Source organism: Parasteatoda tepidariorum, chromosome 2 (genome assembly GCF_043381705.1).
Source record: "Parasteatoda tepidariorum isolate YZ-2023 chromosome 2, CAS_Ptep_4.0, whole genome shotgun sequence".
Lineage (NCBI taxonomy): Eukaryota > Metazoa > Arthropoda > Arachnida > Araneae > Theridiidae > Parasteatoda > Parasteatoda tepidariorum.
The window spans coordinates 78,715,700-78,739,577 of record NC_092205.1 but is presented as its reverse complement, the minus strand read 5'-3'; the positions used below and the strand labels follow the sequence as shown (position 1 = coordinate 78,739,577).

The 23,878-nt window shown below is 26.1% G+C and overlaps 3 protein-coding genes across 5 annotated transcripts in view; 1 reads left to right on the top strand and 2 right to left on the bottom strand.

Moving 5' to 3' along the window:
* The window catches only part of LOC107439883 (protein ECT2), a 32,697-nt gene extending 23,270 nt beyond the window's left edge, over positions 1-9,427 (bottom strand). For 2 of the 3 annotated variants that reach the window (XM_016052622.4, XM_043041172.2), the window contains exons 1-8: positions 9,190-9,424; positions 8,176-8,249; positions 5,947-6,011; positions 4,926-5,099; positions 4,607-4,696; positions 4,030-4,146; positions 3,016-3,117; positions 1,005-1,104 (exon numbers count right to left, since the gene is read on the bottom strand). In XM_016052622.4, the coding sequence (XP_015908108.1) occupies positions 1,005-1,104; positions 3,016-3,117; positions 4,030-4,146; positions 4,607-4,696; positions 4,926-5,099; positions 5,947-6,011; positions 8,176-8,221 (694 nt within the window). In that variant the 5' untranslated portion in view covers positions 8,222-8,249; positions 9,190-9,424. Of the gene's footprint in view, positions 1-1,004; positions 1,105-3,015; positions 3,118-4,029; positions 4,147-4,606; positions 4,697-4,925; positions 5,100-5,946; positions 6,012-8,175; positions 8,250-9,189 lie in introns of all 3 variants that reach the window. The other variant, XM_071177791.1, reaches the window with a different exon arrangement.
* Positions 9,428-9,694: 267 nt separating this feature from the next.
* Positions 9,695-23,445, top strand: LOC107439882 (F-box only protein 9). Its single transcript, XM_016052620.4, has 13 exons — positions 9,695-9,935; positions 12,396-12,644; positions 13,592-13,649; positions 14,005-14,082; positions 14,174-14,204; positions 14,931-15,051; positions 16,008-16,109; positions 17,354-17,415; positions 19,253-19,338; positions 19,676-19,792; positions 21,657-21,892; positions 22,418-22,497; positions 23,242-23,445. The coding sequence occupies exons 1-13, from the start codon at positions 9,933-9,935 to the stop codon at positions 23,351-23,353; spliced, it is 1,335 nt and encodes a 444-aa protein (XP_015908106.1). The 5' UTR covers positions 9,695-9,932; the 3' UTR covers positions 23,354-23,445.
* LOC107439880 (integrator complex subunit 4) overlaps positions 23,434-23,878 on the bottom strand; it is a 21,521-nt gene continuing 21,076 nt past the window's right edge. The window contains exon 19 of the mRNA XM_016052613.3: positions 23,434-23,679. Within this exon, the coding sequence (XP_015908099.1) occupies positions 23,510-23,679 (170 nt within the window). The 3' untranslated portion in view covers positions 23,434-23,509. The remainder of the gene's footprint in view (positions 23,680-23,878) is intronic.

Below are 23,878 nucleotides of genomic sequence, written 5' to 3'. Positions count from 1 at the left end.
AAATTAAATATTTTGAAAAATATTAATTATTTAAAAAAAATCGGAAAACAAAATAATTAAGAAATAGAATTTTGTCATCAGCTTACATGATTGTATCCACAAAAAAGAGTGCTTTGCAATATAGCATTAATATAGCCAAAGCAAAATTTATCAATACAATACTGTGAGGAGCACCCAAAAAATATTAAAACGAAAATCGAACATATTAAGAAAAATATACAAAATAAAACATATCAAGTGAAAAATAGAAAATAAAAAGCAAAAATAAAATATTATATATGCAGGATGCATAGCCAAATCTTTCAATAAAAAATAAGCACCTTTTAAGTACTTTTTAAGCACTCAAAAAATATTTTTAAGCACATTGACAAAGTGCAAAATAATTTTCAAAGACTTTACATGATCATGATAAAATAACCAGTTTCTGACAAAGAACTCTTTTCTTGATTATATTAGCCACCATAAAAAAATCGAAAGATTTTTCGGTTCGATAACAAAGGGTGGAAAATAATGTCTGAAATTGAGAATATCATGCAAAATGTAGCAGAGTTGCACACGAGAGTGCAAGAATCTCTCCGAACCTAGCTCAGGAGACACACATGCGAACCCCGAGTATTTCATCATCAAACATGTAAAATGATTGAAGCTTTCATACGCTATGGACCGACGGTACACTAAAAAAGATTGTGCTTAAATGAATTGTGAAAAGATTTAATAGAACAATGTGAAAAGCACGCTTTTGCACAATACGTGGCGAAAATTGACATGGTAAAGAAAAAAATCTCATTTTCGAAAAGGGAAAATTAAGCACTTTTTAAAAACTACCCATGAAAAAAGCACCTTTAAGGGATTTTAAAAGACGAAAATCGAAAAGAAAAAAAAAAACACCTTAAAGCACTTTTTAGAAATGCTATGCACCATGATATATATACATTTAAAAGAATCAAACAACTAATTTTAAATCATTAAAATAAATAAAAATGAAGTATTTAAAAAGATTTTACCATTTTTTAATGAAATTTCTATCATGTGTTCTTCCTCTTCCTTCTGATAACCTAAGAAGGCCAATTTAGAACCCACAAAAGGTAACAGCTTATATTGCATCTGTAAAACAATAAAATTAGTTCATTGGTAAAATTTTCAGTCATATTTAAGTTTATTTTTTTATACATTCAGTTTACATTTATAACAATCCTTAAAAATTTGTAGTTCTTTAAAATTATTTGATATTATTTATATTTAATATCAACTCATAGTCATAGATTAAATGCATAGATAAAAATCAATAATTAAACTCTTTTGTTAGCTATTTTCTATTAATTTAAATTTCATTACCTAATGTACAATATACTAATTGGGTACTTTTATTTTTTTTAATAGTTGCTTTCTTTTATTACCTTATGTATAGTTCACTAATTTATGATATCAGCAGTGGCTAAAAATCTAACCTTTTAAACGTGGATTTGGTTGCCTTCCTACTTCGAACACCTGTTTTTCCTAGGTTATTTTATAGTTGTTCAAACAGTATGTCAGTTAAAAGAGTTAATTAAGTTAATTTCATTTTTAATTAATTAGATACATTTTAATTTAAAATGTTTAATTGCGTTCTTTGAGTCTTATTATACTAAAGTCGCTAAATATCTAGAGCAAATAGGGCCTAAATTGGATAATTTTTTCTTAACAAAACAAAATAAAGAATAGACTTACAAGGAAATCCAAGCAATATATAAATAATTAAGTTTGTAATAGTATAATAAAGATTTAGTGTTTGCTTTTAATCACAGTGTCGCCTTTATATCAAAAGTTAGTTGTTTAAATTTTAAGTAATAACGTGAAAATTAATTACATTAAGTTCTATAAAATAAAAATATTGGAAAGAAAAAAACTTTTTTTTTTGACAAACAAATCCAAAGGTTTATTTTTTATATCAACAAATGAGAAAGAGTTAAGAACAAAACAAATGCATACTTTCAGATTATTTTTTTGGAGGAAAAAAAATAACAAATACACTACTTCTCACTTTAGAATTAAATATTTATTATGCTAGAACAGTTATAAATTTTACAAAATGCAATAACTAACTTTTAATATCATTAACGTATTTCGTCAGGTGAATAAACTTCCCTAAACTCTTGAAAAGAGATAGTGCTATTAGAAAATATAGTACAGACTCCTTCATAAATAAGCTTCACCGTACATTCAAGTGATAGATAAAATAGAAGTAAAAAGATAAAATTAAAGTAAATATAGCTAAATAATAAAGAATAAAACTAAAAATCATTTTCGCTACAGCCTGTCAAAAGCCTTTGTTCTTTGAGGTTAAGGTTCCACAATTGTGTGACCAATGGCATGCCAGTGACAAAGTGGTTAGCATTATGCGAACAATCAATCTGAAGCTGAATGGATTTCAAGCCACTGCAGGGGATCGAACCTTAGAGCTTCACAATGACAGGTCAGGTCTGATAAATAATAATCTTTATACCATTTATAGATATTTTCTAACATACATTTTATTCTGATTGTAAAAGGCAAGTGTGTTAAAACTGGTTATTTCCGAACTTGAATCTGCAGGGTTTTCTGCATTTTATTCAATGGGATAGTAGTGAGTAGTAGAGAAATTTCAATACAATTTTGCCCAAGAGCTCAGTGCTAGGGTTAAACGAAAACCAATAGAACAATTTCACTTTTGAATTTAACATAATAGTAATAAATTTTATGAATATTACATAAAATTATTATCAGATACTCTGATATATATTTAAATTACTATTATATAAAAAAATTAACTATAATTAACTATTAAATTACTAACAATTAAAAAAAATTAACTTAGATCTTGAACATATTTTGTCAAGCAAATGAACATCTTAAAATTTTTAATATAGTAAACACTATTATAGAAAATACTGGATAAGAGACACTCTATTTCAAGAGTTTTATTTTATAAATAATTGACTTTTAAGTCAGATAAAAGTGTTCAATACAGTTAAAAAAATTATATATGATTTGGCTTACCAACTCTTCATCTGTTGCATAACAATCGATATCATGCCTGCGAGACCAAGTTTGATTAATCCATTCGGCAGTCATAACTGGAATTCCCATACTAACAGCATACTTAAAATAAAATAATAATGAAAAAGATATAACATATTCATTTCATAAGTCATAAGTAAAGAAATCACTAAACTCAAATAGATTAACATATTAATGTAGAAACAAATCACATTGCAGAGTAGCTTCATTTTTCAAATTTGTAATAAATATTAAAACAATAAAATTCAAGCTTTGACATTTCTTTCAAAAAAAAAGTTTCTAGCATTTTGATAAATTGGATTGGAAGAAATGTATTTCCTCTGAGAAGGTTTTTTATGCTGTGGAATACCAATGTCATGTTTAACTATGAAATAAAGCAAGCTTGTAATAATTTTCTTTCTACTAGTAGACCACTTAGTCTGTCTGTATTACTTTCTTTAATAAGAAAAACAAATATACACTAGTTTGAAATTGATATAAAATATAATAGGTATGCAACTTATGCAGCAATAAAATAAATTTCGAACTTCATTGAACAAACTAATCATTGTATAGATAATAAACATTTAAGCCAAAAGGCAAAAATTTCATAACATTCAATAAAGGAAAACAAAAAATTTTGCACTTCATTGAACAAACTAATCATTGTATAGATAGTAAACATTTAAGCCAAAAGGCAAAAATTTCATAACATTCAATAAAGGAAAACCAAAAATTTTGCACTTCATAGAACAAACTAATCATTGTATAGATAATAAACATTTAAGCCAAAAGGCAAAAATTTCATAACATTCAATAAAGGAAAACAAAAAATTTTGCAATCAATTATTTAGATAAATTACTTTACATACACAGTATGAAAAAATTTTTACATTAGAAATTGATTACGATTACGAACCAGAAATACAGATTGTCATTTTCTTAGTGCACATGAGAAATAAATACTTTTAAAATTTTAATAGGTCAAAATATACAAAAAAAAAATAGATATACCCGGTATTTTTCATTTGTTTTTGCAGAAGATGTTGCCACAAGGTGTGTAGTTTTAGCTATGTTAAAATCTTTGCGGATACTTCCGCCCATGTGATGGACCAAAGAGACCATACCAGACTATAAAGAGGAAAGAAAATGTTACTTTAGAAGACAAACATTGAAATAAATTTCAATTATGAGAACAAGTTATTCATAATTCTTAAAAATCACCACTACATATTTATGAGACTGATAAATTGTTCAACAGTAAGAAAAGTATAGTACATAAAATCATTAAAAAAAATTCAGTTTTTACAAGTAATTTAAGAAAAAAGTTTTTTGCTATGTCAGAAAATTTTAGAAACACATAAAACTGTACATTTGTAAACATGTAAGTTTAAAAATTAACCTTTGAACTTACACAATGAATTAATGCTTTTATAAATTCGAACCGTTTATTTTGCTGGAAATTATCATTAAACTTTTTTTTTTCTATAAAAATGCACACTAAAAAATGCTAAAAAAAGAGACATTTTTATTTAAATTTAACTGATAAATAATTTTGATTTTGAAACAATATTAGAAATAAAAAACATACCAATTCTTCCTTCACACGGAAACCTGTGAAACTAATAACCAGATTTTTCATTGAAGTTGTATACAAAGGTCGGATGTTACTAGGCAGAGGCTAAAGCAAATAGAGAGTACAAAAATAATAGGTAAACATAGCAGATAAACATATTATGTTTGTTTACAGTAGTAAAACGAACATTGTTGAAGAATTTTAGATACTAATACTATTTTTGAATAATTCTAAAACTATTCAAGCATATTCATTTTACAACTTATAACAAATATCATTCTGCATTTAGTGCAAATAATTAAAAACTTATTATAAATTTTAAAAAATTATTTACCTCACTTTTTTTAGCATATTGAATTATGGCTGTGGGACCTAGAATTCTCTCTCCTGCTTTAAGAAGGCGACTAAAGAAATCTCCATCAAATTCATTGAAAATATATATGTTTGTAAACTGGGTTTCTAGATTAGCTGACTCTTTTAGATTGAACACAATAGGAAGATTGAAGTGCTAAAATTAAAATTCAACATATAGAATATTATTCAACAAGTGGAATATAGAATATTTGAAAGGAAACATTTTCACAAAATAAAAGTGAGAAATTTTAATTAGGCAAGAATTAAAACAATAATTCAACAAACTTAATTCCTAATTTTAAAGCATTTAATTTAAAATACAAAAATAGAAAATTTACAGCACTTCATTCATGGACAGACTTTATTTTCAAAAAAAGCATTCCAAACAAATAGCAAAATCAAGGCTTTTCCCAAGACTAAAATAGTAATTGAGTTTAAATTCTAAATATGATTTCTCTTATTCTTTTGCTGCCAAAGTAACTAGAACATGTTTCTTACAGTTGAAATTTAATGTGTTGTGTGAAATAAAAAATTAATACTTTTCTTTAGGTTGGCAACGTCTTTTGTATCAATAGATACAAAAGACGTTGCCAACGTTGACAGACGTTGAGATACTACAAGATTAAATTTCAGTAATGAGCTAGCTTATATATAGACGATTACAATCAAGTTCAGCCTCAATACAAATTATCCAAAGAACTGAATTAAATGCCAGAGCCTATACCATTTAAAAAAATTTATCATAAAAATTATGTAATAATATTTAAAAATAAGTCACATTTTTTAAATAAAAATACAGCAAGTACCGATAAATTTCAAATAGGATTTTAAAAACTTGAGAGCAAAACTGAATTTAAAAAATTGTATTTAATATAATTTATTACGTAGATAATTTTTAATATATTATTACAATATACATTTTAATTTGTGCATTAAATAAGCAGTTCAGCAAAATATATTAATAGAAAACACACAATGATTAAAATAAAAAATTAACTTACTTTTACTGATTTCATGAATGCTTCATTTTGTTTTAATTCATCTCCCACAATGCAAAATCTTAAATCTGCAACAAAAGAATAAAAAAAATTATCTAAATTGAATTCCTATAAAAAATAATCAATACATTTTATTCCCATTAAAAAAATAACAGTATAGAAATCTTTTTACTCATTACTCAAAATAAGTCAATAATTATCAGCTTAAACTCTCTCACCCAATTCGGCAAATTTAGTTTAGCCATTTGGCACACTTAAGAAATTTAATTCCCTCTCTTTTTTTTTTTTTAACAGAAAGCACAGATAAAATAAGTCGATATTGCACCTTTAAGTAACTTTTCTAATGAATCTCATGATGAATCTGATTTCATAACGTCAATGAAAATTCTGATATCAAAATGCAAATGTTTTAAATCACAACTAAAGATTTTTTTTTCTTTTTTGCACCACGTAATTCACTTTAGTGGAACTTTTAGCAAGAGAATTATGATTTTTTTTTTGTAGCCATGTACTGTAAATAGGGAAATCATCCTTACATCAAGATTTTAATGTTTAAATTTTAAGTTAAGCATAAAAAGTAATAACATTAAGTTCGATATAGTAGTAATATTAGGGAAAAAATATTTTTTAACAAATAAATCCAATTCTTTATTAAAAAAAAAAAATAAATAAATAAAATATTAAAAAAAATTCAACAACTGAGTAAAAGTTAAAAACAAAACATATGCATACTTTCAGATTTTTAAAAAACAAAACAAAAAGAACAATTTCATTACTACTAACGTTAGAATTAAATAATACTGTGACAGTTATAAATTTTACAAAATGCAATTACTAATTTTTAACATAATATGCATATTTTGATAGAAGAATAAACTTCTTCAATCTCTTAAAGAGTATACAAATAAGAGATAGCATAAACTATTGCACAAAAAATCTTTACTCGTTCTCCAATAGATAAAATAGAAGCAAAAAGTTAAAATAACAAAAAATATCAGAGGTCAGCATTAGGCACTAACCGCCTTTACTACCCAGATATGATAGTAACCAATCTATCTGAAACTGAGTGGATTTAAAGCCACTGGAGGAGATCGAACCCAAGAGCTTCACAATGACAAATCAGATAGATAATAATTTTTTCTATATCTTTTATAGACATTTTCTAACATATATCTTACTCTGATAGTAAAAAGAAAAAAGTAACCTAATTTTATCAGCACATATAACCACATCAATAATTATCTGATAGTTCACCTTGAAATTAAGTAAGCATAAAGATGATCAAGAGCAATTAAAATTGAATTTATTAAATAAAAAATAAAATATCAAAACATAAATCTTGCAACCACTTAAAAAAAAAAAAAAAAACTCCAGTTTAAATAGGAAAAATTGGCTGCTAAGTTATTTATAACTTATCTTGAGAACCACTCTTGATGTTTCTAAGTTATTTACTAGAATAATTGCAGACACACGTTTATGATCCAGTAAAGGGTCGAATTATAAATTTTATTTGGCAAGATGAGGATTTTCCGCCTCCTGAAAATATATGTTTGTGGTGCCTCAGATCAAACTATAATTTTCTTTTCTTTTTTCAATTTAAAAAAAAAAGTGAGCTGAAAATGTAATTTTGATTTGTAAATTTAAATCAAATGTAAAATTGTAAAAATTTAAATAAAGTTTCGAAAAAAATTTTAAAATTTAAATCAAATGTAAAATTGTAAAAGTTTATAAGGCTAAAACAAACTAAAAATGATAGCAGTCATCATAATCCATTTTATACTGTTGAATTGAATTTTCTCTAAACAGAAAAAATGGGAGGGGGATATTTTTAAATTAATAAAAAAATAAATTATCATCATAAATCTTTCATTTCTATTATTCATAAACAATCAATATATAATAATCAATACGAACAATCAATAAGAACATCCAACAAAACTAAAACTTGCTAAATATATAAATTTTTTAAATAGTATAATCAAAATAAAATGCTCAGAAAGTTTTTTCAAAAAAAAAAAAAAAAAAAAAAAAAAAAAAAAAAAAAAAAAAAAAAANAAAAAAAAAAAAAAAAGATAACTTTGCAGCAGTATAATGAAATTTAAAGCACAAACACAATCAAAGGTAATTTCATTGCACACTGAGCTACTAAAAAAAAAAATATTTTATTACTTTCGTTAAAACAATTTTAACATATTTTCAAAAGAGGCACATTATAATGAATTAATAGCTTACCAAGTTCAGATAATGGTGTAAAATTCTGGATTACGTTACTAGCCATAGTTAAAAAGCAGAAGCCTAAATCTATCCTGTAATAAATTAAACAAATGATGATTTAAATTTTCTCACCAAAAATATACGATCAAAAATGTGTGATAAACATTTATAAAAATGATGGTTTAGTATAATAAAAAAAATAAATAAATAAAAGGTTAGAGTGCAGAATAGGGTGCCCCTAAGATTAGGCACTGAAACTTGGAGCCTGTATTGCAAATTAAATTTTCCATTTTCTTATTATTTTTAAAAGCAATTTTTTCATTCTAAGAAAATATATTTTCGTATTGTGATCTGTCCTACTAATAACAGTTGCCAAGGCGCCAAATTTTTTCAGAAAAACATGTAGAGGTAAGCCCAGGGTTGGTTGCAATTTTACAAGGATGGCCCCTTTAGTCATACCATATCCCTTCGATAATTTTTTTTCTGTTTCTCGTAGGCCACTGTTTGGAAGTTGCCAGGATTTGGGGATTAATCTGCTGCAGATCATGATACGGATATATTCGCAAGAAAATTTCACTTTCAAGACCATCACCCTGCTTTCTGCAAGAACATAAAAAATTCTCAAAATAAGAGGGACATTCTATGAAAAACTTTCATCAAACCAAATATATTTATATATACTACATAGATCATTCAAATTTAATCAGCATTAATTAGAAAAAGATTTTTTTAATGTCACTTAATTACTATATTAGGATAGGGTAACTTAATTACCACACTAAATTACTAGGGGAGGCATTAGACACAAGTGTTGATTATTTTAGGAATTAAACCATCTGTTCATTAAACCATCTATTATCATTTACCATATAGCACAGAAAAATAGTTCAGCAATAATTGAGCTAAAGGTAAGTTTTAGAGGTATAAAAACACAGCTTTTATTGCTAATTAGCTCATCCCATTTCCATTAAACAAACAGTAAATACAAAATCCTAAAATATCAAAATTATCCTTTAGTAAATAAAAACGAACCTTTTAAATTCAAACGTTTCAACAGATTTTAAAAGGAGGATTTTAAATCCATTTTCTAGGGATTACCAAATATTAATATGGAATACATAAAATCAATCAATATCAGCTAAATAAAAACAAATGTTTACAAATTTAAATATCGCTATCTTCAGAAAGAAATTTTAAATACGGCGGTTTATTTTTTCATTCACCATCTCCATAACAAAGTAACGAACGGACGAATCTGAAACAGAAACATCCAATTTAACGAACGGAATTTTAAATCTGAATGCATCTTGATTAAAAGTAATTGCATTAAATATTTAGAGGAAAAATTTAAATGAAGTGTAAAAAGAAAAAAATTCTTGTGCAGTTGGAATTTTTTTTTTTACTTTCATTTATTAATAATCTTTTTTCAAAATAATTTATCACAGCTGCAAAAATTTGTTAGTTTTGAAAAGTTTAATCTGTCTATATCGGTCATTCGAAAATAGATTATATAGTATGATTCCAACATCTCCGAGATAAACCTACTCAACTGAATCAACGCTTTGGGTCTATACAGTCTAAACAATTTTTGATTACGATGAAAGGTATTGAAATTCTTTTAGCAGACGTATTTATTTTTGTTTACCATTGCGTAACATAAGCGTAGTGTAAACTGAAATGGCGGCGGTGTCGAATGCATTACGTTATAATTGCTGCGTCATTCGCTTTAATTCTGACCGAGAATTCGGTGTTTGAATTCATTAGAATACTTGAATATGGTAAGTATTTCACTCACTATAAAACAATGTTCATGTTACTTGCTTTCATTTTTCTTACTAACTCTTCGATTGACCTTCCTTATGTTTCTAGGATATGTGTGATTTCCAAAATACTAAACGCAATTTATTATCCCAATAAATTAGATTTTTCCTTTTTCTCCACTAATCCATAAATTCTTATAATTTGTGCAATTTCATCATTTATCATTCCCCTTTGTGGGGAGATTGTTGTCATGTGCATCTACTGTAAACAAACACCTGTATTATCATTAAACCTCTAGGATACTAAAGTTATTAAAATACACTTCCGAAAATATTTCTAATGTTCATATGCATAGGTAAAATGAACATCAGTTGCTAATAAACATAATGTGTCTATAGATTTTGCTTTTTAATATCTTAAAATAAAATATATTTCAAAAGTTTGCAAAAAAATTCGATTTTGCCAAAATAACATTGGAAAATTTTTAGATTACGTAGATCAATTTGCATTTTGCCACTAAGTTGGCTTGCTCTCATATTAATAACTGAAGCTTCTAATTTCTTCTATGTTAACAGAGACATTTTAATATCCCCTCCATGCTACTTGTAACTTACTTGTGAACCATGTTATTGTCACCACACCCTTAAAGAATTTGATCGTCATACTTTCTAGGGAGTTTTATTAAATGGAGCAAATTTCAGGGGCAGGTCTTCTTTACAGACAGGCATGTGCAAAATATCTACTAAACTACTCTGAATCTCGCAAATTTGAACCGCTGAGATAAAAAAAAATTTGAAACACCTGCAACTACATTATATTTTATTTACTGTATTATTGCATAATGTTCATTTAAAAGTAAGGCTTAATTTTACTGTAATCAGTACTAAATTAAATAATTTATACGAAGAGAAAAAAATTTGGTACTTACACTTCAAGAAGATCACAGATACCCACACATGTGATCTATGATGGCAGCTCCAGCTGATCGTTTATAAGCAAAATGGCGTCTTAAAATTGAGCTAAGTTTCTCCACATAAGTTAGAATATAATGGTGTATTTAATTAACATGAAGTTAATTAAATACACCATTATATCGCACATCAAATTTGTTGAAATGTAATTTTTTCTCGTCTACATTTCTTACTTAACTTAGATTTTTTATTTGTTTATGTGTTTTATGGTAACCCTTATATAATTTTGTTTTGTGTACCTGGCAACTTTGGTGCATTATTAGTTTATTTATGTTCTACATGGCTTCATGCCTGTTTTTCTATTAAGTAAGAAATATATCTGTAAAGAATTGAAATCTTTGTGTAAAAATAAAGAGAACTGATACTTGACGGGCTTGGCTTACTCAAAATAAAATGGAATCAACAGTTGCTAAAGTAAACAAATGCCATGTTTTAACAACCAATCAGGTTCGAGATACCCAGACAACGTCACTTGCAGGTATCCTATTGTCAGCTTCAACTAATTTAGCAAGTAAACTTCACAAAATAAGCAGTTGATCACAGATTATTCAGGATCGAGATTGATCAATTTGATGGCCAAAATAATCAGGTTTTGGTAATTAGCAACAGTTGCCTAAGAGAAACTAAAAATAGCATCACAAGGAGATACTAAAGATAGCATCAAGGAAATGAAAAATAGCATCACATCATCCCCAGATAAACCTCTACATATATTTTTTTTTTATTTTTAATTTTTGCAAATTTAAACTTTTCTTGGCATTTATATTTACAGGCCTACTTTTATATTACAACTCTTAATCGCCCCCTGATAAACCTCTACATATTCTCTTTACAACTTTTTGCAAATTTAAACTTTTCTTGATGTTTATTTTTGTCGCAAGCAGATACTGATGGGGATATATCTCCAATATTATGAAAGATCTAGGTAATTGGATAGCTTAAAAAAATATGGCAATGTTCTTTGAAAATTTATTTTAGCATTACAAATAACATGTTAGTTGAGTCTACTCTCATCGGAATTTTAATGAAATTTAAATGTTTTTCATATTCAGTCTTTTTCCTATTGACATTTTTTGCTTTTTTCATGATTAACATAGAAGGAGCTGGATAAAAATCAGTAAAATTTAATCTACTTTTAATATACTATATCAATTGCTAGAAAATTTTCTGTTTGATAACAGAATCTAAATTTATTTATTTTGTATTGGATTTAGTTTATTAAAATTATTTATTTTATATTAAACTTGGTTCCAAAAGCCACTTGAACTTAGAGTTTGTAATGTTCTTTAAAAATATTTAATGATTGTATTTTTGTACGGCTCTTTCCATTTTCATTAACACTAACTATCTCTGAATTCAATCTCAATTCTATAAAACTTCATAGCAACCAACAAAACATTTTTTTACAACTTATGTGCACTGAAATTCATATTTGTATTATGTGCACTGAAATTCATATTTGTATTATGTGCACTGAAATTCATATATATATTTGTTTTATTTCAGGAAAACTCAAACAGTAATTCAGTATCAACATCTAGTGGGGTTGGAAGCCCTACTGGTGGTGGAACAGAAGGTGTTGATGAAGCTCAAGATGAAGAACCATCTTCTTTGCACAGATTTGCTCAAGTTGAATCAGAGTTGGAAAATTTTCGCAAACAGTGGAAGAGAGAGATTGAATTATCACCTAATAATGACAAGTTTAACTCCACTTTTAACAAGAAAGCTACTGATGCAGAAGAAATCGAAGAGAAGGTTAATATTATGTCTTAATTGAATGTGTATTTGTAATGCACTTCTTTTATTAAAAGGAAGCAATTTTATTTGCTATTACATATAGTTTATTTTAAAAAATTATTTATTTTTTCTTAATAAAGTTAAATGAAATGATAAAAATCGTATATTATTATAAATATGGAGAACTTTAAACTTTGATACATGTGCTGACCCGATGAAGTGTGCATAATTCCTGTTAAATAATGCGACTTACTTATGACATCACACGGACTATCTCCTTTCTCATAAGACTACCTCTTTTCCCTTAAGACAAGATAATCTCCTATCTCAGAAGACATTTTTTTAAAAAGTCTCATGAGAAAGGAAATAGTCTCTACTATGATATCATAAGGCATTATCAGGAACTAAACACTTTTGTATCTCACCTGATAGTACCTTTAGTTAAATTTAACAAAGAAGAATATGTTTTTTTTTTTCTGTTTCCTACTAAAAATAGAATTGTGCTACTAATTTCTGTTTGTTAATTCAATTGAAACTTTATTTTTCTTACTATATGTAAATTTATTTGCAAATTATTCATACATAGTGAAGGGTGAAAATCAACAGCGGTCCATTGGTCTAGGACTACTAAAATGTGATTTGGACAATCGTAGAAGTATAATCAGTGGGATACTGTTTCGGCTTTTTGATTTCATGTTTTGAAGTGAATTGTTGTCACAAAATAACATATTTCTTTTCAATTGTGAACATTACTCATTAATTACATTGCATTGTAATTTTTCTTTTAAATTCACTTCATTAGTTTTTTTTACAAAAAATTTCATTTAGACAAGCAATTACACCAGAGAAAATTTATGCAAACTATTAAATTTTCTAGATATTTACCCTTTCTAAATGGATATTTTATTAGGATCTCATTTTGTTTTATTATAGCAATGGTTAAGCGAATCTTTCTTATATTTTAGGCAAAATGTTTGTTTCTTCATGGCATTCGAGCTGAAAGACTTGGAAAATTGCAGGATGGTGAGTAATTATTAATATATCATTAATAAGTAATCAATTATGTGTTATTGTTCTTTTAGTCATGTTTTGCTCAAAATTTCTTTTTATAAATCGTTTATAATTACATATTGTTTAATTAAATAATAGGGAACAACTTTTAATAACCCTGAGATTTTTAATTTAGTTTTGAAAAAAAAAAAATTCACAATCTATTTACAAATATACACAATATTTTATTTATTCACAAACACACTTTAAATTTTTTTTAATAGTATCTTGCAATATTAATGTAAGCTAAAATTATTGTGTACTTTTATTATTACTTTTATTAATTTTTATGAAGTATATATATATTTTATATTTTAACTGCTTTTAGCAATTGCATTATATCGGCGAGCCATTCAATTAGTACCTGATATAGAATTCAAAATTGCTGAAACCATGTATGATTCCGGTAGGTATTTTATAAATACCATTCATTAATAAATTTGCTAAACATTTCATAGCATTTCATTAAAATTTCTTTCTTTTTTTTTTCTTCCTAGGTGAAGCTTTTAATGATTCTGATGAGGAAAGGTATCTTTTGTTAACAACTTAATCTTTTTTGTACTTTTATTAACTGCTTTACCAAGAAACAAAATAATGACACGGATCCACATAGTAAAGTTTCATTAACTATTCAAAAAGCATCTGGATGGTGATTTCTGTCATTTTAAAAATTTTATTATATATAATTCGGTAATAAGTAAAAATAAGATTGATTTTATAAAAACCTAAAACAGCTAAAACAAATTGGGAAATTCTGTTTGATTTAATGATATGCTTTCTTTTCTATTTGATTGGAAACAAAGTTTAAATTATTAAATCTTATGTTTAAGCTTTTTTTTCTTCTTATGTTTAACCATATAGTTAAACATATATTTCAATTTAATATTTTTTGTGAACAAAATTCATAAATCAGAAAAATTTCAATCTGAAGTTGCACAGCAGGTCTTGGCCCTTCACGGGATGTTGCACCATTTAGTTTAGTTTTTTAACTTTTGCTTTTAACTATATTTGAGACAGTTGGAAACAAAAATTTAAACCAAATAACAGTTTCCATGCATTTATTTTTTTTAATCTGTTTTTTTTTTTCTTTTTTTGGATTAAAAGCGTTCTTGTAAAGTTGTAAAATAAATGTTTTACTGCTTAAATCAATAATGTATGACAAAAATTTTTATTAATTAAACTCTTTATGGAAGTCTATGAATAGTTTTTTTCTTTAATGAAAAGTATTTTATAATTTTTTTTTCTTGTTTTCAGTGATTTAGAAGAAAATTCATCAGACAGTAGTGATGAATTTGATAATTTAATAAATAAGTTTCAAAAACTAGCAGCAAATGATGGAACTACAGAGATTTGCCAAAATAAGTTGGAACAAGTGGTAATTTTGAATAATTTTTTCTTCAGTACCGAGGTTTTTAAATCATTGTATTAACCTGCTAACTTATGTTAAAAGTAAACTGTTAAAAATTTGGAAGTTACTTCCCACTTTCAACCCAAAGGGTATAGTTGTGGGGTCTAGTTTTGTTTCTGTAGATTGCTTGTTGTTGAATAATTAATAGGTGTTTTATTTTTTCTTCATTCCAAAATTAATTTTTTAATTAATTGGTCTTTGAGGACACCCTGTATTAGCTATTCCTTTGTCTCTTTTGAATTGTCTTTTTTTATTGATATTAAGTCTTATATTATCAAAAAATGCCAAGTGAGCATCTAGTTTTTTCTCATGCTTGAAAGAAAGAAAAACTGTAAATGAAGTTAGCCTTTATTTCTTTTCGTATGTTTTTTTTGGGGGGGGGGGCCTTGTTAGTGAATTTTTTATTATTATTTCATATCAGTTATAGTTATTGCTATTTTAAATAACTATACGCTCATAATTTATCATTGTTTATAAAAATTCACTAATGTGTAGTATCACAAATTATTATGTAAGATTTTTTTTAATTAAGCTTATTAATAAAAATATACATGTAGCTATATTTGTATCGTTGTATTTTTTTACTTTTTATTTTTTTTATCCTGTAAGACAAAAAATAAAATTAAAAAATTGTGACTATTCATATTATAAAATAAATTTGAAATCAAAGATAAAAATTTTTATTCTACTTTTTCTTAATGTTTTACTAAATGTAGTCAATTTTAAATATAATAATAATGCTATTATAGTTTCAATATATGCTTATAAGCTTATGATTGGGTCAATTTTGTTTAGGTCTACTTTAAAACAATAATGCACCATAATTATTGCATGAAATAGTTTTATTAGCCTTTGTATCTTCAATGCTTAGTTAAGAATGTTCGCATTTTCTTGCATTATTGTGATTTTCAATTTCTTGTTAGATGAGTCACATATCATGTTTGCCTCCTGAAATCTTTATCTATATCTTAAAGTGGGTTGTTAGTCAAGATCTTGATGTAGTATCTTTGGAGCAAATATCAAAGGTATGAACAGCTATGTTTTTTAATTTTATGTTATTATGTTTTTTTTATTTATTATTACCTTAACTAAACACCTTTATTTCTATGCCTAAATAAGTTATAATCTTAGAAGCAACATTGAATGTTATGTTGCGTAAAAGTCACATAAATCATTTCAATCTTGTATCAAGATTTATTATTAATATTTATATTATAGAGACTTAAAGGAAATTATTTTGTAATGGTTAGAAAGTATTGTAATATGTAACTTACATTTATCCTCTAGCCTAGGGCTTAATACCAATTTGAGGAAATGCTTATATCTTATGCAGGATTTCACTTTTTTTAACATGGAGGAATAGTTTTATTTTGTAGATTAGGGAAGTTTTGATACAGATCAAATAGTGACTTTATACATACAAGACTATCATATGGTTACTAATTATAATTTTCATTCGCTGTGTTTCATATGTAATTTTATTTCGCCATATTTACACTAGAGATGGCTAAAGATTTTTATTCACCCTGAAAATCATTGAATCCATGATAGATATAGCATTTAGTAATTTCTAATAGATGGAATTTAGTACTCATTTTTATTTACTGTTCATAAATTTTAAATTTGATTAATTATACAAACAGAAGTATCGAAGTATTGATTGATCGCTATATCATAAGTATAAACAAATGGCAGGTCACATCTGAACATTTTTCCTGTTAGAGTTGGGAGCTAACAGGTACAATGTAATCAAAAATGATACAGTTTATAAACATAAGTATATAAATACTGTTAATATATTTCTGAAACAGAGTTTTAAAAGAAAGTAAATAAAAAGTTACATGCTGTTAAATTTATTAATATCATTTTTCATAACATAATTCAATTGTGTTGAATAAAAATGTTCTTTGATGTTATAATCATGATTTTATTAGTTCAAATTTCTTAGATTTAATTTTTAGAAAAAAGAACTCTCTTTTTTTTTCTTTTCAAAGACTTAGTATAGCTTTGAAAGATTCTATATTTCTTCACAAAAATTTATTTTACATCTTTACCTAAATTAATTATTGATGCCTTAAAATTTGAAATCTTACCATATGAAAGTTATATATTTTATAAGTTATGTTGCCAAAAATTATAGTTTAAAGCAGTATTTTGTTTTAAAAACATTGATTTACTACAGGTGCATTACATTTTTAAAAAAAATAATAAATTCCTAAAGAATTATGATTTATTTATTATTTTTTTTAATTGCTCATTTCTCTTATAGGTTTGTCGTGGTTTCTACATTTGTGCAAGAGATCCTGAGATATGGAGATTAATTTGTTTAAGGTAATTAACTATTTTCTTCTTAAATTGTTGTTTAATTTCTTTTTATCTACCATTTTAATTATAAAATATTTTATTATATTTCTTAGTTTACATGTTGTTTTTTGACTTTTGTACAGTATCAAACAAATGATCTGCTATTTTAGAATGGTTTAGGCAACAACAAAAAAACTGTAAAGTAAATCATTTGTTTGCTGTGTACACAATCATTGTACATAAAAGTTTGGACTCTCTAAATCAATTGTCTTGAAGGGGGGGGGGATGGATAGATTAAAGGTTGGAGAATTTCGGCTTATTGCTGAAAATTTCCATAAGGGTTTGCTCTTCTACTTTGTTGAAAAACGTCATTCACTTGGAAACCAATTAAATGTATATATTAGTAAAAGTCTAAGCTTATTTTTTATTTGTTTGTGTTTCGTTTATTTATTTTTATTAATTAAAAATTGATTGTCCAGGTTTTTTGCCACAACCTGTAATGTTAATAAAACCTATTTAGATTATTTCAGAAACTGGCAGATTGCCGTTTGCATCATTCAGAAATTCTACCAACATTTAAAAAAATAATATTTTATTTAAAGAAAAAAAGCAATAACTTGATTAATTACAGTTTAGTGGGAAGGCCGGAAACATCACATTTGTGTATGTATCAGTTGATGAAAATGTTGAAACTTGGTGACAATTTAAGTAATGATATTAAAAAATTAAGTGCAAAGTGATATTGATGAAGATATGAAACCGAACCATAGCCAGTCATTTGCAGAGGAACTTGCAGCATTCTCAAAAACTTTCTGAAAACAAACAGCAATCTGTTACAAATAATGTATTGTTTATATTGAGAAGGGGAAAAAAAGAGAGTTCAAACCAAAATTTTAAATAAGTGTTGATTCATCTTTCTTTTGCATTATAAATATTTTGGCAGCAAGTACAAAATTTTTTATATTTGTTTTAAATTTAACAGTTTTTAAGTCTATTACTTCTTATTTTTTGTGCATTTTCAAATCATTATTTGACATTTTATGTTGTCTCACATACATCCTTNACTTGATTAATTACAGTTTAGTGGGAAGGCCGGAAACATCAGAAAAAAAAGAGAGTTCAAACCAAAATTTTAAATAAGTGTTGATTCATCTTTCTTTTGCATTATAAATATTTTGGCAGCAAGTACAAAATTTTTTATATTTGTTTTAAATTTAACCGTTTTTAAGTCTATTACTTCTTATTTTTTGTGTATTTTCAAATCATTATTTGACATTTTATGTTGTCTCACATTCATCCTTTTTCTGTATGTATCATTCATAACGATTGGTCTGGTCAATTGAGCTTCTACTGTATATAAAATTTTAAAATTAAAAAATAACTATAAAACAATAGGATTTCTTTTTAGTTTGTTTACCAAATAATAATTTCACTAAAAGTTTCTATAAAATAGAGTTTAACAAGCTTTCACTTTTTAAATTATTTAAATATCGATTTTGTTTCTGCTCATTATTTTAAATTATAAAGCATAGTTGCATTAAAAAAATTAATATATCTATATAAAAGTTATTTAGTAGACATTAAATTGAAATTTTTTTTTTCATGTACATAACCAAGTTGTACATTTGTTTAATAAAACTTACATTTATTGGGATTGTGATTCATATATGATCCACCTAAAGCAAATTAGTGTATGTTATTTGGTGCTGCAAAATCTTGCAGTTTTATTTTCATACAAAAAATTTTACTTTAGTAATTAAAAATTATATAAATTAGAATTCAGCTTTTCTTTCTACTCAACATACTATGAATTATTTTGTAGTATATTATTTAACTTAAACTTGAAACTGAATTTTCCCTCTAGGATATGGGGTGTCAATGTAGATCCTCCTAATCGTTATGGCTCATGGAGAAATATGTTCATTCAAAAACCTCATGTTCTTTTTAATGGTAATTTAAATTGTATCTTTATGATTATTCAAAAAAATTGTTTTTAATTTACTCTTGTTTTCAACCAATGTTTTTCTTTTTGCTTGAGATAATCTCATCTAAAGATAAATTCTTTTAAATTACTTTATTTATGATACAAATATTATCTCTTAATGTGATCATTAGATTTTTAATGAATCTTAATGATCAAAGCTATCATTTATTTCTAGTGCTTTCTCTGCTTTTATTTGCCTTGCTCCCAATTTCAACATCACTAGTTAATTTTTTTCTTCATACTAATCTACTTGCGTTAATAAAAACCAATTCTTCAAATATAATTCATTTTATATTCTAATAGGTGTATACATTAGCAAAACGACATATATAAGATATGGAGAATCTTCGTTTCAAGACTCTAATTACAGGCCTTATTATTTAGTGGAATATTTTAGATATCTACGTTTCTTTCCTGATGGTAAGAATAATTTTTACCTTAGCTCTTAAGAGTAGAATAGCATTTTAAAGAAAAGTTCAGGGAGTAATTAAAAATTTTATTAACATAAGCTCACTAAAAAATGCCATTATCAGCATAAGTACATCACAATGTCTCTCTTTTTTTTCTTGAACAGTTAAAGTAAACATACAAGATGATTTAGAACTGATGTTTAATAAAATGCATGAATGTCAAGAACATAGTAACAAATAAGAATAATGTAGGTTATATGGTCGCAAACACAATACGTGTCCACAAAACAGGAAACTGAAAGAAGAAAGACAGCTCAATAAAATTATAATTTCATAGCTGTCAACCCTTCCGCATTTGTACTTATTTTTGCTATTTTTCCCCCTTTTACGCACAGAAGATAAGATCTTCTGCATTTTACCCGTCCGCCCGATAGCTAGTATTTTCTTTAAGTCAGACTATATCGACTGTACCCCACAGCAATGCTGAATGCGAAACGGTGTTTTCTGTAGTCAAAAAAAAATTTTAAAAATAGGACTAAATTCTGCTCATCGATGTCTGAAGAGACTCTCGAAAGACTTTTCATAATTAAGTCTAAAGAAGGTAGACTTTGTTTTGAAAGAAACTTCTTGAAAGAATTTTTAGTAAAAGCAAAATGTGCTACTAAAGCATCTTTGCAAAAAAAAAAATTTTGATGTAATTCTTTTTCCATAATTGAGTTTATATATAGTGCATACTATTATAGTGTAATTAAACTAATGTTAATATGTCTTGAAATATTATATATTTCCCTTTTATCAAGAATTAATATATGAATATTGTACCCTCAAGTAGCTGGTCAAAATTTTTGTAAATTTTTTTTTCCTTTTCTTGTTTTTTAAAAAAAGGGGAGTATTTTTTTAAAATAAATTTATTCGTAATTAGTATGCAGTTGCGAATCTTCTGCATGTTTAGACATTTCTTCTACGTTTTTTTTTTTTTTTGTCTGCATTTTTATAACTAAAGGTTGGCAGCTATGTAATTTATTGGACCAATTTACACTACATTTTTGTCAAAATTTAATGTCAAGTTATGATGCATGCACTCAGTGTTGCAGCCTCCAAATGTAAAGCATGCCTTGTAAGAATGACATATTGATCAGGCAATGTTTTCAAAATGTAGTTTTGAATAAATGGTTGTTGTGTGAATAGCATTGCATTTGTCACCATATAGATGATATTTGCTTGTTATTAAGTTCTTAACCAGCATGTTGATTATTGATCAATAATTCTGAATCACATACATAATTAGTGTGTCCTGGTAATTTTGTGTTTTGAATTCTTGGATTATCACTTGCTTAAATAAAATAAACTACCTGCCAAGTCTCTTGTTTTTTTAATGAAGACTCCTGTATTTTATGACTATCTCCTGTTTACCCTTATATTCTCAAATTTCTCTGTATTTCTAAGAAAAATTTTGCCAATAAAATATCTGCTGATGGCAATACTTCTCAAATTCCTCAACAAATGGTGCTATTGCCAGTACTGCATTATAATGGTTTAAAAAAATCTTTTTTAGATTAAGGTTTATATACATATTTTTTACTTTGCTAAATGTAAATGCTTATATTATTCCCAATTTTTAATTAATTTTTTTTTTACTTACACAATTATGAATGATGTATCAAAACTTTGCTAGTAGCCTAAGAAATACCGCTAGTAAAATCTCCGTTATTTGATTTCTCCAATGTTGGCAGGTATGTATAACTAATAGAAACTAAAAAAATGATAGAATGGATAATAAAAATCTTGATTAAGTTTTTAAGAAATGATCAAAGTATAGTTAAAAATATCGAGTAATAGAATGATGTATGTAATACTTAAGTGTAATATTTTAGGTGTCGTACTCATGCTGACTACTCCAGATGACCCTTATCAATCTGTTTATAAACTTCGCCTTCAAAAGCATAAACATATTAACGTCATGAGTGGTCGATATAAACTTGTGGGAAACACTATAATGGCAGTAGTTAAGAAACCTAAAGTTGAAATTTCAACATCTTCAAATTACTACCATCATCGACGCCAAAGGCAGGCTAATCTCCAGGAAGCCAAAGAGCAGACTTTTCATATGGTAAATAAAACTCATTATAAGGTTGTGTAGGTAATCTGACTTAACATGCAGTAACTTATATGTTATGAAACTTCCTAAAAGTAAAATAACGCTGGAACTACAATTTTATCTTCTCTTTTGGGTGTTTATCTAGTTCCCATACCTTAAAAGTTAATTTTGTAATATTGTTTTTTCATAATAATTTAGACTTTTTCCTATTAAAAATATAATCAGCAGTTTTAATTTTAAAAAAATCACTGGCATAATACTTACTAAATTAGATATAAGCAGATAAAATACAATTTTTATGGGAAAACAAAGGCATTGTAGCATCAAAACTGCATTTTGTTTTAAGAAAAAGTTTTATAGCTTAAGAATAGCTGCTTGGACAGGAAACAATTTTCTTTCGAAAGCTTAATTTTTACCTATTACCTTGATTTTAAAAAAAATCTGTATTCTCAATATAAATTATTTTTTGTTCATGAAAGTTTTTTATTGTAAATATTTAACAATGGTAATAATATCTAGTTTGTACATTTTTTATAGGAACTTGAATTGAATAATTACAAAAGAAGAATAAACCATCAGCTTTCTTGGACTTGTTACTCCATACATATGATTTATCGGTAAGAAATATGTATTCAAACTACATTTTAGTAAAGTCATTGCAAATTCAGTGTGCAGAAATAAAGATCCCCCCAAAAAATTCCCTTGAATAACTAATTTAAGTATGGAGTTTAAAAATGCTTCATTTTTAAATCATAAAATGAGCGCAAACCCTGCACTAGCAAAACATATTATACTGTGGAAATTTGGTTAAAATTGTAAAAAAATTTATAAATCAAACTTTAAAAAAAATAAAAATCTTTTAAATTTAATGTCAATGAATAAAAATATATTGCATACATTTTTTTAATAAATATTTACATGTATGAAATCTTCTAAAAAATTTTTCATCATGTTACACTAGAATTGATACCAAAAACAAACCTATAATGTTTATGTATATTAAAATTATAATTGGTTTAAAAAAAAACAATTATTCACTTCAAAACTGTGAAATTTTTTCTAGACTTTTAACTCTTACTGCCATAATTTTCAAATGAGTTAATGCGGAGCTAGATTACGGATAGATCTCCGCAATTGGCTGACCATAATTTTGTATTAAATATTGACTTAAAAATACTGATTTAGTCATTCTATTAAGCTTTATGCCAACGTATATATAAGCGCATTTTATGTATATTTTGCTGTAAATTTGTCAATAAATGCAGCTTAAAATAAGGCATTACCAGATATAGAATGTTCTTTTTAATATATCATCTATGTCTTTAAGAGAATTTACTCACTAAATTACATATTTTTTTCAGGAATGGTGAAGAAACAGTTTCTAACTTTGATATTGTGCCATCTAACTTTCCACCTTTTTGGTTTTCTCGAGTAAAAAGCTTCACAACTGAATCAGAAAATCTTTTAATATAGCTCTAAAGCAATGTGATGTTGTAGATACAAAAAATTATATTAAATATTTTTATTGCTTCCTTGTAAATAAAATTGAGAAATTTATATGATAACTAAAAGAATGTTTTATTTTCACATAAAAATATTTACATATAAAGAATATGATGGGAGTTTTTTTTATATTCCTTTCTTTGCTGGCTTGGGAGAAATATTAACTTTCACTGGTTTACACAATTCGATAGTGCTGTCTTCAGCTTTTAACAGCCCAGTACTTCTTTGACTATTTCTTGCACAAACTTCTGTATCACTAAAGTCTAGTACAAGACTCATCTCCACATGACAAGCTTCTACAAATACATAATGTTTAGAAGTTATAAGTACTATTCTAAATAAGTGTATGAAAATAATGCTGCTATTAAAGAGGGAAAGATATAAATATTTAAAGCTTTTATTATTCAGATAGAATAAAAAGAAACAATTGTAGTGTTATTGAGATTTTAAAAAATACTAAGTTAAAATTAGTTTATACAAAACTATCATTTGAGC